The following is an 18,153-nucleotide window of genomic DNA, read 5'->3' as shown; positions in this document are numbered from 1 at the left end:
CCGAAATGTAAGCTACACTTTACACGGCACGGTGATGTGGTGGTTAGCACTCTCGCCTCACAGCAAGAGGGTTGCCGGTTCGATCCCGGGCGTGGGAGCCCTTCTGTGCGGAGTTTGCATGTTCTTCCCATGTCAGCGTGGGTTCTCTCCGGGCACTCCGGCTTCCTCCCACAGTCCAAAGACATGCAGATTGGGGACTAGGTTAATTGATAACTCTAAAAATTGTCCGTAGGTGTGAATGTGAGTGTGAATGGTTGTTTGTCTCTATGTGTCAGCCCTGCGATAGTCTGGCGATCTGTCCAGGGTGTACCCTGCCTCTCGCCCGATGTCAGCTGGGATAGGCTCCAGCCGCCCCCGCGACCCTCAAGAGGATGAAGCGATTAGAAGATGAATGAATGAATGAATGAATGTTTCTCTGGCCAACCAGCACCTGATCCTTGAGACTGGCTGTGCAGAGAGAGTTCTGTTAATTAACTTTAGCTCATGTATATAACTTCATTTGTGGAGTGCTAATTTGTTAAAGTTAAAGTTAAAGTTAAAAGTTAAAGTTCCACTGATTGTCACACACCTGAGTGTGTGAAATTTGTTCTCCACATTTGACCCATCCCCTGAGGGAGCGGTGAGCAGCAGCAGTGCCGCGCTCGGGAATCATGTGGTGGTCTAACCCCCCAATTCCAACCCCTGATGCTGAGTGCCAAGCAGGGAGGCAATAGGTCCCATTTTTATAGTCTTTGGTATGACCCGGCCGGGGATCGAACCCACAACCTCCCAGTCTCAGGGTGGACACTCTACCACTAGGCCACTGAGCTGGTTAGATATTAGATTATAGGATGAATCACTTTGGTAATCGCCTGACTTTTCCACTAGTGCCACCACTAGCAGTTTTGAATAAAATGTCTCAACTGATTGTCATAAAATTCTGGCAAGGCATTCACACCTTGAGGATGAATTTTGGTTTCTATCAGGTTACTCCAAGTATCTGAAACTAGGATGTGATGCTTATGTGTGCAAACACATTACCTGTCCAGGATCTTTTTCCCGGACACATTTTCCCATTATTAATGTGGGTTTAAAATAAATGGGTAGGCTAGTCAAAGACCAGTCAAAACCAAAAATAGGAACCAGTACCAAAAACGCCCTGTGTCAGTTGCAGGCAACACTTTCTTCCGACTAACAGTCTGATGAGCACAACAAACCCTTTTCATAGATAAAGGGACAGTTCACCCCAAATCAAAAATACATTTTTCCTCTTACCTGTAGTGATATTTTTTATTCTTGGTTATTTTGGTGTGAATCGCTGAGTGTTGGACATATCGGCTGTAGACATGTCTACCTTTTCTCCAATATAATGGAACGACACAGCACTCAGCTTGTGGTGCTCAAAGTGTAAAAAAAAATACATTTGATAAAATCAATACTCATGACCTGGTTACTCAAAATAATCCACAGACCTTGTTGTGAGCAGTTTCATGTAGGAACTATTTTCTGTCTACCGAACTACACCTGACAACTTTATCAGTGTACATCTACTGCTAGCTCACATGGCACCGAGCTAGCTAACTTATGTCACATTTAGCCAAGGAGGATGCCAAAAGTTCTTCAAATGTACTTTTGTTGATGCTTAACAAGCCGAGTGCCATCTAGTTCCATTATATTTGAGAGATGGCAGAAATCTCTATGGTCATTATCTCTAATACTTAGCAACACCAAAACTATCTAGACTGATAAACAGCAGTACAGGTAAGAAGAAAAATATGTATTTTTGATTTTGGGGTGAACTGTCCCTTTAAGACACATAGTGTGGACTGGAATGAAATTAATACAGAATTACCAATGTGTTTTTCTTGCTGTTTTTGAGAGTAAAACTGTGTGTGTGTGTTTGGTAAAAGAAATCAAGCACAAGCCATTTCAATTGTCCATAAAGTTTTAATGAAAAAAACAAAACAGCAATGTACCCATTTAACAACAGAAGAAATTAAGAGAATTGTAAGATTTCGAGAGCCAAGCTCTTATGTACAGCATATTGCACTAGAAAAAGAACAAACATCCCCCGTCCTCCTCCGTTCCCTCCATCGCTTCATGTCCTGCGCCGTTTGAAAACTGTGCAGTAGACACAGAGCAGTCCCAAAGATAACACAGCCAATGCTTTAACAAAAACTGCTACATCTGGACTGGGTCTCACTTCATTAGGACACGAGTGTGAAATCCTTGAGACCACTCTGAACATAAAGAAAGAAATGTGAAGACAATACAAACTCGCCGCGCACACGGCGCCAGAGTCTGAAATAAGTTCCACTGTTCAGTTCATGTATTAAAAGAGATATTGTGGTTTTCACTCCATTAAATTACATTCAAACCCTTAAGATACAGATTTTTTTTCAGGAATGTTGGACATGCATTTTTACTCCATTTACATATATCGAAAAAAGCCCTTGAACTGAGAGTGACACAGCAGACTTGGCAATATCCAAAATTAAAAATGCCACAACATTGGAAAAAAAAAAAAGCATAGAAAAGCAAAAAAGTCGTGTTGTTGTAGTTCTTTCTTCGTCTTCTTACAAAAGGATATGGAAAATTTTTTGCTAAAAATGTGTGTTTTTTTTATATAAAGATAGCAACAATAGCTGTGTCAAATTCATGTCTAATGTATAAAAAACACCAAATCACAGCACTTGACAGTAAAGATGCACTCTTTCTTGGATATTCAAAAAACCGATCGAAGAAATTTGATATTAAAGACACTGAAGGTTGAACAAATAACAAATGTTTCACTTGAGTCAGGGATGCAAGAGTGGTTGGTAACAACAGGCTCAGATCAACACCACAGCGACCGATGGCTGTTCAACCCATCTCACATACAAATAATACTGGGCACCATGGTGGCTCATTCCTCCTTCAAACAGAAACCCACAGCCCTACTAGATTGTAGATAATAAAGCACAAAAACCCAGACGAGCCGGGCCGATCCAGCATATTACAGATCTTAAAAAGTTTCTAGAGGGGAAGTTCAGCACAGGAGTAGAAAGAGAGAGGCGCAAAATACAGTATACAGGTAAAAAATGTTGTTTGTTTTTTTACAGTGCACATTGATTGCAAACAGTCATTTCTGTCGTCGTTCGTGCTGAGAGATGTCAAAGGTTGAGCCTGTGCCTCGTGAAACAGATTTTGTTTGTATCAAGGCACAACGAACACGCCGTACTGTTTGTGCCGACTCCATCGCGTCAGAGCATGTTAATCTCACAGGGCCCGAGTGAAACGAGAGCGTTGACCAGTGACTTTGGGGGAATTATGCCAAGTGTCGGTGATGATGTGGCAGGTCTGTTACTCACAAGGCACGTTTTGTACATTTGATTGTCTGTTTTTGTTCACGTGATTTGTAAAGACTCACACCATTCGTGTGAGGACGCACGAGGCACATGGCTTTAGTCCAACCTCCCCACACACAGGCATCAAACACACAACTGAATGCGCATCAACAACGAGAAGAAAAGGACTGTACACACTGAGATAGCATCTATACAGTAGCACTGAGCAAATATACACAAAATAAATTAGAATAAATTATCTAAAAAGAAAACCAAACAAAATGAAACTTGTTCTCGATAAGGACAGGGAGTAGTTAACCATGGCGTTCGGTAAAAGAGCTTTGGACTGCAGACCAGAGAGTGCGTCACAACTGTCTGAATTGGCTCAGCGTTCATTGTTTGCAGGAAACAAACTTTTGGTTCAGCTACTCATGTTTTTACAAAATAATATCTGTAACACTCTTCCATGTTGATGTTGAGTGAATATTCTTTGATAATGAAATATCTCTTTGCTTGTGCAGCATCGTCTGCACTGCATCGTCCTCACTCAGAGGCAGATTATTTGCAATTTATAATAAGCATCAGGTAATTTAAATGGTTTTTAACTACTCCCTGAAGAAAACATAAAGAAAAAAACCCATCAGTGTCTTCAAAAGTTCATATCATGAATCTACAACAGACTGAAATAAAACTTAAAAATGAGGAATTTTTAACATCTTATTATTTAAAGTCCTTACAGACTACTTCCTTGATAAACCTTACATGGAGAAACAGTGGCTGTGTCGTCGCAACATGCTAACGTAGCAGTTGTCACAAAGGGTGTATAAGCTTTCTCCTATATACCCAAATGTGTCCGTGTCTGTAAAAAAAACGGTTCTTGAACTGTACAGAAGCTAAGTCCTCAGTGAAGCTGGGTGTACCACTGGCAGTTTGGTGAAACAAAGCACTTGAATGAAAGGTGGATACGTACATGTATCAGCACGCTGGGATTGAACCAGTGCTCGAGACATTTACACCTGGAGTGAAATAAAATAAAAATGCATCTCAGTAACTTTAAAGGGGAACTTTGGTACTTTTCAACCTGGACCTTATTTTCCCATGTTTTTGTCACTAAAAGTGCTTCTTTGCCACTGACAGGCTCAGATTATTATTTTATGTGTCTGACATAATTATGGAAGGGATCCCAACAGAGATAGACCTTTTAATTAAAGAGTAAGATCATTTTTATTCAACCAGAAACAGCCCCGACATCTCGATCATCACACCGACCAGACTCCATTTAAAAAACAGTAATTTAAGCCTGTATAGAGTCAGTATATTTTCACATCTAACTGGGTGAATAATGGTTTTATTTCAACAAAACCAGAGTCAGTGATTGTTGTGGAAAGATGATGATGAGCTAAGGCAGCTTTTGTGAGTTTTATTTTGTTTCTGTTGAATTTGAATAATGTGTGTTATACAGTGATAAAATTTCAATTTATTCAAATGGAGTCTGGTGGGTTTGGTGATGGTTAAACAAAAAAGGATCTTACTCTTTGATAAAACGGTCTCCCCCCTTCGGGATCTTTTCCATAATCATGTGAGATACTAACGATAACAATCCGACTCTGTTGGTGGCAAACAAACGAGCACTTTTAGTGGATGTAAATGGGCAGTGCCAATGCAGATACGCTGAGTGGTTATGCTGCAGCCTCTTGCTCAAATATTGTTGTACCCTTTGGTGACTAAGACACAAAAATGTGTGAAAATAGGATCCAGAGTGAAAAATACCAAAGTTACCCTTTAACCCAAAATGTTTCTGTAACAAAGAAATTTGTAAAGAGGTGTATTTCATTGAGAACACAGCCATATTTTGGGAAACATTCCTTCTATGGTTGTCAGTTTGATTGCAAATGCAACAGATCCCTAAGATTTTCTTCTTCTTTTTTTTTTTTTTTTTAAAAAAAAAACGTCCTTCCACTGGCTTGAATATTGCTTGCCCCTAAAAACGCTGATAAAATGTCATCTCTCTCACGGGCGACCCACACAATGCAGCAAAGGGCAAAATTGCGATTGTCAATCCAGCCAGAGAAAGAAAGACTGAAAAGCTTCAGAAAAACGATGAAACTCATCCAAAGATTTTCAGCTGTGTGATTGTTTTTTCCAGTTCCCTGATCGTGATCCCACAAAGGAGACTTGTTTGTGCTTATTTGGTTTTAAAATGACTGCAGATTTTGGAAACAGTAAGCACGCACTCCTACATACACATGATCACAAATTCAAAGAGTAATCACGATAATGTCAGGTATTGAAGTTACTCGACTACAATGTCTTCAGTACACCTACATTCAAGTATACATGTTCATCCTTTAAATCAACAGGATCTGGATCTACACAGTGGGTCTTTAAGCCACTTCTAACAACATGAGTGGTACTGGAGATGGAGAGGCTGACAGATGACACAGGTTGATAAAATGTCCCTACGTCTACAGTGGAAGCTGGCAAAACATCTAAACTGACCGACAGTGCAACACTAACACCAGTGTGTAGCACCGCCACAATGTCATGACCACCATTTTGAAATTAGCCAGTGTGGAACAGTAAAGGATAAGTACAGGGCTTATTGTTTTTCTCTGAATAAATTAGAAATGTGCCTCGAGTCCTCAAGGTTTTAAGTCAGTAACTTCAGCACAGAAATGTTCGTGTCCACAGTTTGTCGCCAAAAAAAGTGGCCTAATCTTAAAAAAATTAATCTCTTTTTTTTTAATGATTTCCTTGATGCAAAAGAGTTGTACTGTGGCAGGAGAGAATAAGGCATTCCCTGGACTGATGGAGGTCCTTCAAGACTTGAAATACCAAAAAAAAAAAAAAAAAAAAAAAAAAAGAGAGAGCAGTCTACTGTACAAAATAGGTAATCTTACAAATATTTCGAAAATATCTCTTCAAACGCAATGGCTTCTTCTTGGAGAGGCGAAAAAACAACCAAAAAAAAAAAAAAAAGAAGAAAAAATTAAGAAAAATTGTAATCAGTCTCCGTCCAGCGGTGACCAGTGTTTTCTTCATCTCATCTTCGTATTCAATTAGAAAACAAAATCCAAACCCGTGTTCCATCTTACAGTGCCATCTCTTAAAAAGTCTGGTCCCTTGTTCCTGTCGGGGTAAAACAAGGGCTGAGGCAAGGGCCGGCAGGAAGCCCCTTCATCTCTGCTGTCCTCTCAGGCGGGGGAAGAGAGCCTCTCTTGGAAACAAAAAGCCAAACAGGGCCATCGTGAGGCGCATCCAGGCAGGCAGGTTTTGTCTCTGATGCCTCAGGAACTGCAACGAAACAAAAAAATTACACATTAGTGTGTTAGCATCAGGGAGGGCGTGTTAATTCACAAATAGGGATGTCAACAGTTTACCGTCGAGAATATTTTTGACCTTTTATGCATGTTTGTCTTCAGGTTAATTCTGATACTCTTCAGTTTACTGCACTGCGCACCATCAAGGTCTGGTAAAAGGTAGCTGCTCATTCGACAATTACCGCTAGTCACACTATCCCAATCCAACCACGTTGCTGTGGAAACATTGTGCCCACCCTCTAGTGTCCTTCCACGTTGCCCCAATGAGTAAGTGGTTCAAGTTTCAGCTAGAAACCGCCTTTAGCATTGTCAACTATGTTACCACTGTTAGCACCGTTAGCAGTGTCAACACAGCTAGTGGTGCTAACATAGTTAACAATGCTAAAGGGGTTTTGCAGCTCAAAATGAAGCCGCTTATCCACTGGGCTACCTGGGGAGGGATCAAAGGGTGGCAATCATGTTTGTGCAGCAATGTCTTCCCACCACTGGGACCATAGGCGCTAGCTAGCTAGTTCCCACCCGACCCAGGTGGCGTGAGGTCCAGAGCTAACGTTAGCTAAACAGTGGAGAGTGGAGGGTGGGCAGTGGGCATGGGTAGCACTTTGAAATGCAAAACTGAAGCTCAGAGTCAATGGTGCGGTTTGTTTTGCCCGTCATGTTGCGTTGTTTCTTTTCTTTCCAATAATAAAAGTTAACTTAGTTAGCAGTTAACAAGTGTCAGGCTACTGAAAGCCGAATTAGCCTAACTGAAAAAGTGACATCCCTACTCACAGCTACTGCTGATCAGACTTTCATCATATCAGTGGTGAAAATTACTTCCCTGCATCAGAGTTCATCATAACAGGCTTTTGAGGTAAAGCCTTGTGAACTGTGGTAAACCCTGTGAGCTCAAACCATGTGACCGAGCAGACTGGATGTTTCCACAACATTAGCTTGTGTCTAGCAAACATGTCTGTCACACGCATACCCTGCAGAACTCACAGTATCGGGTGAAGTGGCCCTCTGATTTCTTAGGGACTCTCATCCCCACACAGAAGCTAATTGTAATACTTGATTTAGCTGTGTGATGAAAGGATGAAAATGACCAGGCTAACAACTGTGAAACAGCCCAAAGGAGCTGCCATTCATCATCATAGTATCACTCTATCCTCCCTGAGGTTCGAGACAGTCCCTGTTGTTAAATGTTGCACTGTTGACTTCTAAACAAGAGCCTCAAAGTGAAATGCTTTCAGAGAACGCGCTGCCTATTTCATCACAGAGTCTCTTGTAATAGCGAAGTCAGCTGAATAATTATCAAAACAAAGCCAAAGGAAAATGAAACTGCTCCCTCCTATGGAGCTGCCTTTCTCCCGGCTCTGTCATTTTCTATCGGGGGGCTGTGCGGCCCGCCTGGACTACAGACAGATGAAGGGGTTCCTGCTGCAGCCTGCAATCTCCTCTCTCTCCCCCCCTTCCTCATCTCTGATCCTGCACAGCTCCCACTGGCTCTCTGAACAGCCGCGCTCAGATATTGCAGCCTGTTGCATAAGCATTCATGTTACGATCTCCCTCTTTCTCTGCTCTGCTCTCTCCATCAAGGTCTCTTTCAGCCCAGCAATCAGAGTTCGCCACAGGCTATTTGATGCAAAACTAGCAGACTGAACTGAATTGAACCAGCACCGCTAAATGTAACCCTAATTGTCCTTAATTGCCTTAATTCTACACTGCTGAGCTTATTTAAACAGTACCCTGGTTTGTTCCACATGAGGCTCCTCTTTCTGCTGTCATTTGCGTGGGTAGTGGAGAATGGTGTGTATTTTGCTTGCCCTTTCTAGGTTAATGCCTCCCGAAACGCTTAAGAAAACTGACAACATCCGTGTTTGCTCCTTCACTCAGTGTTAGTATGGATTAACTTTTTTCTCCCTGACAGTATTAGCATTTTATTTGCCACACAAGTAGTCAAAACTCACATGTTAGACTCAAACCACAAATACAATCTACTTCACTTCAACAAAAACCCACACATTAGCCCACACCGGCAACTTCTGCTTGGCTAGGCAGAAGTCTTAACAATAGCAGCAGACACAATACAGGAGAAGTGACTAGATATCATAACGGATCATTTGTGATTATTCTCCCTTTGGAATATTCCTACAACAACAGTATCAGATCCTGCAGGATAAAACCGACTCGAGTCCAGACAGCAGACAAAAAAGAAAATTTTCTCTTATCTCCCTGTCATAGAGTTGCACACGCAAACCAAAAAACACACACAAAGACGCACACACTCTGAGGCAGTCAGCGGGACAACTGAGGTATTGTGGGTAGCCGTGAGTCAGATTCTATTTTTAGACGGCGTATAAACAGCCGGCCAAGTCTACCCAGACACAGACATGCTGCTCACTCCTGTTTGTGACAGTCACATCGATCTCACCTGTTCTTTCTCAATCTCTTTACAGTGTCTGTCAAAGTCTGTCGCCGTATATCACTTTGTTTTTACTCTGTCTCTCACTCTATTTACTCCCTCCGTCTCCATTAACCGCACAGTTAAGTGTTTTTCAAAACTTATCAACCACACCTTGTTGTCGACACAGACCCCCATTGGCAAAACAGTCAGTGCACTGCAGATAAGAAAACACGATACCACTCCCAGTATATTTGTACTTATTAACTAAGTTCATAATCACGTGACTTGTGTGGACTCTCAGTAACTGCTTTACAAACACTGATACCCCCTGGACCTGTTATCAAACATATTGTGACACCGAATCATGCCAAAAAACGAGGCGGCAGATTGCCGTTGGAACATGTTGTCATGTGTAATATTGTGACGCAACTCCTAGCTTGTTTGCCATGTGGATTTTATTTCTTGATATGCACAATTAACCACATACTGTAGTCTAGAAAAAGGTATGTGTGCTGAACTATTCCCTGAGGAGCTCCGCAAACTGCAAGGCTGCATGCTCAATTACCTTCATCATCTCTTTACAAGTCCCAAATTGTTTCATGCTTCATGAGGTATATGTTCAGTATAAAGATGTCTGCTTTAAGGTAAAGGACGCCGAGTAACAAACACTTTATCTTTTAAATTACAGAGCGGAGACAAAGGGATGAAGGAAATTGCAGGAGGATGTCATTTCATCTGCTCTTTCTAAGCGCATCGGGAGCGTTCAAACAGATGAGGGCATGGATTACTTTCTTTTCTTCTGTCTTTATATACCACGAAACATATTATTCCTATTGACTGTAATGACATGGTATCAGTGACCACTTACGCAGTACTGGCAGAGTGTTGTATAACCCTCTGCTTAGACTGAGATCCAGTTTTAGTAGTTTAGAAGACAAACATGACCTTGACTTAAGAGCCAAACTAAGAATCAATATTTAGATAATGTCAGTGGGAAAGTGTGTTTGTACAACAGCCTCATGTCACAATCTATTCCTACAGCTACTGAGTACACATTAGTTCTGTAGGTTTAGTACCCTGTATGTATGAAGTTACTAAATCGTGCCTTATTAGTGATTTAGGATTTTTTCCTTCAGCTTGGCCAAGAAAATGGTTGAATCACTGCGCGGGCTATTTTTATCTCTGATGTGGGTTGCGGCCAATCCAGCTGGCAAAATGTTCTGCCCCCTTTCTTCCCAAGATTGAGCCACAAATTGGCACAAGGCAGCTCTGACTTGTGTCTCTAATCAAGTAAAAGCTGACAAGCATAAAGAGTTCACATGTAACACACCAAGACGAACTCTTTGTGTCAAGTCAACAAGATGTCGTTTAAGACGAGAGTTTAAGAGGCGGCATTATAAAGTGAAAATGATCTCTCTACACATGAGCGTTTAAGCATTGTTTCAGAATTTATCTGTTCATATTAGTATGCCTGAAAATGCTTATGACATGACCATTTACATACTCTAGGCATGTGTGTATCACTGTGGTTGGGTGCTTAGTTACAGAGAATACTACAGAGATGGCGCAAAGCAAGACCAGCGATATCTTTGCTCTGACCGACAGTGAGTTGAACTGTTAATGTGTAACATGACTATGACAGTCAAGGTGGTGGAAAACAGACTGGGAGTCATTACAAAGCAATTACAGCAGTATATAAGAGTGGTACCATTGCCAGAGGAAGCTATGGCAATGGGAAAGGAATACTCAAACAAGAATGATGAAATCACAACAGGTATGTAGACCTTGCTATAACGTTTTGACTTAACAAGCTGTGACTGATAAGACCAGGAAGCGAACAAGGGTGTCTGCCTCATCATTTCCATAGGTCACCGTTTTTGACTGACTAAAACACAACCTCTGAGATTTGAAACTAAACAGGGTCAGCAGTGTTTTCAAGCATCTCCCTTTAGGAATTCAAAACACCAGAGTAGTGAGATGCTAGGTGTAAATGTATCTGTGTGGATGTAGCCCAGGACCCACAGTCCCATGCTGCTGACTTGTCTCTGTGATATGCACGAGCAGATGCTTAACAGCCAAACAGAGCATTTAGTTAGGTAGCATCCACTTCTTCTTTGAGGCAATGTTAGTCCACGTGTTTTCCTATTGTTTACACTTTGACACATTGTACTTAAAAGTGCATTCAGGTTCTGTGGCTGATTGTTTGAAGTGGGAGGTCGTCTAAGGATCCACTTCACTGCTTGAGAGTGAGAGGCTTACCAGTTCAACGTGATCCTGTTGGAACTTGTCTCCGATCTCCCGAAGTTTACGACCGATTTGCGCCTCGACGCTCACCCCTGCCTGCTCCTCGGGTCTCTCTGCCATCCTGTCATCTTCCTCCCCTCTGTCCTCCTCCTCCTCCTCCTCAATCTGCCTCTCTCCCCGGTCCTCCATGGGCTCAAACTGAGCAGGGAAATGTGAGCGTAATCCAGCGTTGCCTAAAAGGGAAACATCAAGCTTCTTAAAACTTGCTGTTGTTGTTGGATCTCTAAAACACCAAGATGTCCGTGTCAGTGCCAAGATGAATATAAGGCAAAGACACATTACTGATATCAGTTCAGTAAAACCACTTCTGTTCTACTTTGTGATTTCAGCAAACAGCAGAAAACACTCTGCAGGCCGTCTTCACATAAGCCCGAGTATCATGATTACTATTAATGGCCTCAAACACAGCTGTGTCCGACCAGCTGAGTCAAATACACAGTGTCTGCTTTACACTGCTGTTATATTGCTGCGTGAAACACAAACAGGTTTTATCAGATCTCAGAGGGACAAATTACAAGCTAGGCACTCCAAGTACAACTGAAGAATCCACAAACAAGAAAGAGGGAGAGTGTTGGTCGGGGGAAAACTCAAACACCTTATTAAATCAACAACAGCCTCAGTGAACTGCTATCTTTCTGTGTGTCGCTGATTTTACTCATCGCCTCTAGCATGTGCTTCTGCAGTCATGCCACTTGGAGGGAAAACTTTTTTTTTTTTTTATGTTATCATGTGTGCAGAATGCCCCGCTATTCAGTCTCACAGAGGACCATAATATATCTAAAAAAAAACCTGAGCACCCTGGACTTTGTTTGGGGAGAAGACATGGCAGTGGGCCAAGTGCATGACATCCATTACTGCGCAGATTGCAATGAACGACAAGGTAATAACTGTCAGTGGTGTTTATGTATTGATGACTTTAAACCCAGGACAATGTGTACCTCTCACACGCTGACAGTGAGTCAACAAACAAACAACATTCTACTTCAACATTCGTTCAATTCGATTAGGGTGATGTCACACTGATTTGATTAGGGATGGGAGGACAATATTGGATTAAAAGTTAGCGCGGGAATGCGCCTTTATGTATGTATGAAATTAGTGACATCTGTTTTCAAGAAATGCTCATTTAAAATGCAAAACAAAGAAGAAGACAGTGGTTGGAATGATAGTATATTAATATTAGTAGAGATGAAAGCATATCTGCACAGTAAACAAACTTCCTTCTTAGAATGGCATGTTCCTCAGGACGTCAGCATGCATGTAATAGGACAAGGGAATCTCCCAGCCACAAGGAAAATAATTTCTAAGCATGTCTGTTTTTCAGTGATAATATTTCAAAATGGAGTTCAGTTCATCTAATAGCCCAAGAACAAAGAAAGCACCAGCCTCTCGCTCTCATCCTCTCTGACACTCCTCAAATCAGATTGACAGGTTTAACCACTCAGGTCTTTGAGGACAGGTCCCAGTGATTACCCACCAGATAAAAGGAATGACTAACAGTCTGAGGCTGACGTACAACATTGCTGAGCATAAGCCTGCATGTACATCAGCAGGCTCACATGACCTCACCCCTCCTTACCGTGAAAGGGTATGCGAGGCTGCCGGTGCAAGCTGCAGGGCAGCGTGTTGATGCCGATGCTGTTGTTGTTGTGGCTCTGCGACGCTGGCACGGCAGCGGTGACGGCGACAAGAGCCTGTCCGGCCGCGATCTGTGTGGCGCGGTCTTCGTATTTGACGTCCCTAAAGGGCGTTCCCCAGAGCTGCGAGATGGGCCGTGACATGTCCTCCTCCTCATCATCCATCCGACGCCTCAGCGGTAAACTCCCTGGAGACGAGAAGGGGACATGAGATGGAAACTTTAGAATGAGATGACAAGTGTTCAAAACTTTTTGGTTGTGTAAATAAGAAACATATTTATGGGACTGTGCTTGACTCATACCTATGTGTTCATGATCTTTACTTTGCCAGTAATTTGGGTGTGATTTGTTTCAAGACCAAACGAAAAGTGCCAAATATCATTCTGTTATTAGTGGAAACTTTGCCCTCTGGCAGATCCAAAATTATCTCACCATGTCTGCATTAAATAAAAATAAATCATTAGTCATTATAATGCCCAGTGCGAGGCTAATGTTGTGTTGGGTAATACTGAAAACAAACAAGCAAAGATGGATAGTCCCAGAAGCACAGATGGATCTGCCAATGTAAACATACAAGATGTGGCTATCATCTCTTATAATATAGTGATGAATAGCAACAGGAGCCAAACGTATGGAGACACCCTGTGTAGGGGAACCCGGTGGGCAGCTAAAAATGCGACGCCAAATCTGCCACCCTCCTGCAGCAGATTTTGCCAAGCTGTTCCTTCCAAATAGTAATTAGGTGCCAAAAGATCCACCATAGAGGCTTTTTTCCTCCCCTCACAACTACCTTAATCTGGAACAGTGTGCCACAGAGCAGAGTCACAGTCAGGAGATTAGCTTCCTCCTGCACATTTCTACAGCTCAACATTAATACCTATGCTCGTTGTTCGCTTTCTTTCTCTCAACCACACAATCACTGGATAGCTGCCTGTCCACACTGTAAACGCACACACACAACAGTGGGTGGTGTGTGAGTGAAACCTCAGTGAAACCAAAGTCCTGGCTAGACTGTCATGTGCTGCGTGCAACAGCCGTTTCATGACGGAGATAACGAGTTTCACTCCATCCTAAACTGTGCCCGCTGAACGCAAATACTCACACTCTCTTCCTGCTTGGCCACATGCCACAATCTGAACTAGTGTTTCATCTTTTTTGTCAAGGGGTGTCTGTCTTTTTCCTTTTGTTGTGTGAGTGGAGACAAATGGGCTGGGTTGACTGGCAAATGCAAAAGTTGAAACTGGATATACTGGAATTATGTTTACTGAGCGAGGCCGCCGCAGTCATATATCTCTTTGTGAAAGTGTCTCTTAGCATGATGTCATATCATATGGAGTCACAGGAGGAAACAACATTTTGAACAACTGTGGAGAAACACTGTAATTATCTAGGCCTCATTATTGTAACATGTAAGTCTCTTTTGGTAAACAAAAAAATATATTGACCCACACACTGGTCTCCATTGTTCCTGGGGCATTTAATCATCAAATCAGTCCATTTTGCCACTGCACACTAATTAGTTGTGCGTTACAGAATTTCAAAACAGTCCTAATCTGCATTAACTTGTCCTCCAGGCAAGATACAGTACATTAATTAATGCTATGCAAGCAATATGGGCATCTCTGCAACTGTGCCACAAGTTTTACTCAGAACTAATGTGCACTTGTGTGTGTCAATGGCAATGCGAGCCCTGTCTTGAATTTCCACTGGCAGTCAAAAGAGGACTGGCAAGATTACCATAGTGTCAGACACATAAAAAACAAACATAGACAGGGAGACACACAGAAAGACATCACACACACATGCACACTGATACACACACACACACACACACACTGCCTGGGGCAGCAGGGAGGCCTGGCAGCCACCACAGTGCTGGTCAGAGGCTCAAAGCTGCAGCAGAAAGTGGCTCCCTCTGCTGCACCATCTGTGCACCGGGCTCTCCTCCATGCAGCACTCTGGGTGGGGGTGCACTCAAGGTGAGCTCTGCTGCTATTTATCCTGCTGCCTTCGTGTAAATAATATCCTGTGGTTATCAGTGTGTTAGTGACAGGCTACAATGAAGTCATGAACCCTGCTTCACCTATCACTGGAAATAGGCAGGAGCATGTAAAGAATCCAATACAGCCGATTGTTTTGTATTTATTACATTTTTGTTGTTAATTAAGTCACCAAATGGGTAGAAAAGTATTATTTGCACTGCTTTAAAAAAAGTTGCAAACATTTTAGAATAAAATTGTTTAAATCGTGTATAAGTGGGCTTCCGATGACCACCGGGAATGTGCTGCATCTGTATCCGCATAAGGAGCACAATGCCCTGGGCAGCTCACCGCGGAAGCACGCTGAGTCCGGCCGTTCAAATTGCACACATAACAACATCCACAAACTGACGTCTTTTAATGAAGAAACCTGTCGAAACAGGATGCTGACACATGGCGCTAACCACAGCCTAAAAAAAATGTGGATTTAAACTTATTTTTCTTGCTTAAAAAAAAACATAAAAGTTAACCCACACTCTTGGGCTAATTATTAAGCTAGTCGTGACAGCGGTAACAAACTAGAAGCATTTAATTAACGTGTTACAACAGTTTTACTCGCATGGCTTCCTATTATTATCCTCCGTTTGACACTTTCTCCTCCACTTCGCCTGACAACTCTTCCCCAAAACAAACAGCTCTGAGGTAACAGCCGATACGTTCAGCTATTAAGTCACTAAAGCGTGAAATAAAACAACACAAGTCATTTCAGTTTGTGGTGTTAAGCTAATTAGCTGCTAGCATCGTTTAATGGTTTAAAAGAACTACGCTACCCACCAACAGCTGTGTCCCAAACACCGGGCAGCACCAGCCGGGACGTTGAGAATGCACGCGCGCGTTGAATAGGTGATGGATGCAACCAAGTGAATTCGTCGTTAAATTCACTCCAGCCGTTGAAACAAAACAAAAAGAAGCATCGCTGGTGTGAATAACAGCACAGAAATGTATGTATAAATGCCCTCTGCCACAAGCTCCGGTAAAAGTCCGCCGCAGCTCACCCCGTCTCTGCCCGGGCATGCCCCAAGCTGCCCGGGCTGTGTTGACAAAACTCCCACAAACAACACAGCACGCGACGGTGCTGATGGAACGATTCGAGAATTCAAAATGAACGACCGTTACACTCACCGCCAGCAGACGCGTTTTCCGTTGTGATCGGTGGTATCTTGACAACTTGCCGTTAGCTTGTTTCCTACGGACTGTGTTGATGCGACTTGTATCCCTCTGCATTACAGCCACTCATACATGTTTGCTGACTGGAGAGGGGTTGTTTTTTTCCCTGTGTAAAAAGCGGCCCGCCCCGGTGACTGGGAGCCGCCCCTTCTTAATAATGTGAAAGGAACAGAGAGTCAGATACAGTGTTACGCAAATACAGCACACTGAACCGATATTAAACGCTTTAAAAATACGTTTGCATGTGTATTTTCGCAAATGGTCAATGATGGAGTGAGTCTACTGCTCATTTGCTCACGCAAAAGTCGTAATATCACACTGTAAAAACACCAATTGCATTGAAAATATTACTTAAAAACCAAAGAGGATCTGATGCAGAAATATGTTATTTATTGCGTATAATGTGCAGCATTTTGCAGCTAAAGTTGATCAAAATGTGCTGATTTTAAATATTTTCGACACTGTTAGGTATTTTAATCCATATATCTCATGTACACACGTTATGTTTTGTATGCAAAATTTTATTTTGTAGCAGCCTAACTAAACCTGTCATAAAATGTATAAAGAAACAAGCGGAAGTGCTCAAATAAATAACAAATACTCCAAATTTGTGCTTTTTTGTGCATTTACTTAGCTACAGCACCACTACTTCTAATGGTTTAGCGCCATTTTTTGACAAATTAATCCTTGCTTGAATAACTATAGCATTCAAAATAAACATAAAAATAATAAAAGCTCTCATATTTTCATTGGTGTCTGCATAAGATGTCGAGCTCATGTTGTATTGTTGTTGAGCTGGAAATAAAATAATACTGCAGCTGGCCCTTTAAGAGAGCAGTCCTCCTCCTTGCCTCCTCGCGACCATAAGCTGGTGACACGCCGTGGACCAATCAGATGGTTTGTTTTGGTCCCGCCTTCTGCTCTGTGTATCTTGACACGTGGAGGGGGAAAAACACAAACCCAGATAAGACATGTGACCGCTTTCAGCGCTCTGCTCAGCTGATTGGGAGCTGCTGCTAGATAGAGTGATCGTAACCCCCCTATTACCGGGTCGGTGTGAGGATGGGATGTGTACTGTCACGGCAACAAATAGATTCATAAATTTCACTGTCACACATGCATGTCAGTGTCACGTTAGATAGCATTATATTCTATTTTTTAATGTCTAAACATGAGTCATGCAAACATTATTAAAGAGACATGACCAGTGGTTTAATATATATATATATAGTATATTTATTTAAGTACTGTATGTAAGTGCAGTTTTGAGGTACTTACTGTACTTGAGTGTTACTTTGTTATACTACTTTATACACACCAACACATACCTGGTAGTAGCCTACCTCCACAGATTGTGATTTTACATACAAACCCCTATGATTAGTTACAGATGATATTACCCAAAATCTATAGGCAGACATAACATACGTAGTTAAAATGATCTGCACTTACATGAACTATGAACTTAAAATGCCTTTTCACTATTGTATGACTTTGCACCGGGCGTTGGCATAGTGAACTTGTGTACTTATGCTAAATTTAACTGCTGACTAACTTTAACTAGTAATGAAGTGTTTCTACATTGTGGTAAAGGTTGGATTATTGAAAGGGCCAACTGGGGACAGGCCCAAGGACCCAAAGTGTCAGGGCCTCCCCCTGGCCTTCACCTGCAAAATGTCACTCAAATTAACATAAACCAACCACAAAGAGACACAAAATGACCTCAAAGAGACACAAAACAACTACAAAGAGACACAAAATGACCTCAAAGAGACACAAAATGACTTCAAAGAAACACAAAACAACTACAAAGAGACACAAAACGACCTCAGAGAGACACAAAACAACTACAAGGAGACACAAAATGACCTCAAAGGCACACAGAAAGGAGCAAACATATGCAAAATGACCTAAATGAGACATAAAACTACAAGGAGATGCAAAATGATCTGAAAGAGACACAAAACAACTACAAGGAGACACAAAATGACCTCA

General features: G+C 42.0%; 1 protein-coding gene across 1 annotated transcript; it reads right to left on the bottom strand.

The window, feature by feature from the left end:
- Window positions 1-1,906: 1,906 nt before the first annotated feature.
- Window positions 1,907-16,240, bottom strand: LOC125896558 (bcl-2-modifying factor-like). Its single transcript, XM_049589192.1, has 4 exons — window positions 16,114-16,240; window positions 12,895-13,140; window positions 11,271-11,488; window positions 1,907-6,599 (listed from the first exon to the last, which is right to left on the bottom strand). The coding sequence occupies exons 2-4, from the start codon at window positions 13,115-13,117 to the stop codon at window positions 6,483-6,485; spliced, it is 558 nt and encodes a 185-aa protein (XP_049445149.1). The 5' UTR covers window positions 13,118-13,140; window positions 16,114-16,240; the 3' UTR covers window positions 1,907-6,482.
- Window positions 16,241-18,153: the final 1,913 nt, after the last annotated feature.

This window comes from Epinephelus fuscoguttatus, linkage group LG11, assembly GCF_011397635.1.
Source record: "Epinephelus fuscoguttatus linkage group LG11, E.fuscoguttatus.final_Chr_v1".
In the NCBI taxonomy this organism is placed as follows: Eukaryota; Metazoa; Chordata; class Actinopteri; order Perciformes; family Serranidae; genus Epinephelus; species Epinephelus fuscoguttatus.
Note: the sequence above shows the minus strand (reverse complement) of the source record. Positions and strands in the feature narration are given on the sequence as shown.

Coding starts and splice junctions, on each gene's coding strand:
- LOC125896558 (XM_049589192.1), bottom strand. CDS start 13,117: ATGGATGATGAGGAGGAGGACATGTCACGGCCCATCTCGCAGCTCTGG. Junction 11,489..12,894: donor GCCTCGCATACCCTTTCACG/GTAAGGAGGGGT, acceptor TTTCCCTTTTAG/GCAACGCTGGATTACGCTCA. Junction 6,600..11,270: donor AACAGGATCACGTTGAACTG/GTAAGCCTCTCA, acceptor GTTTCGTTGCAG/TTCCTGAGGCATCAGAGACA.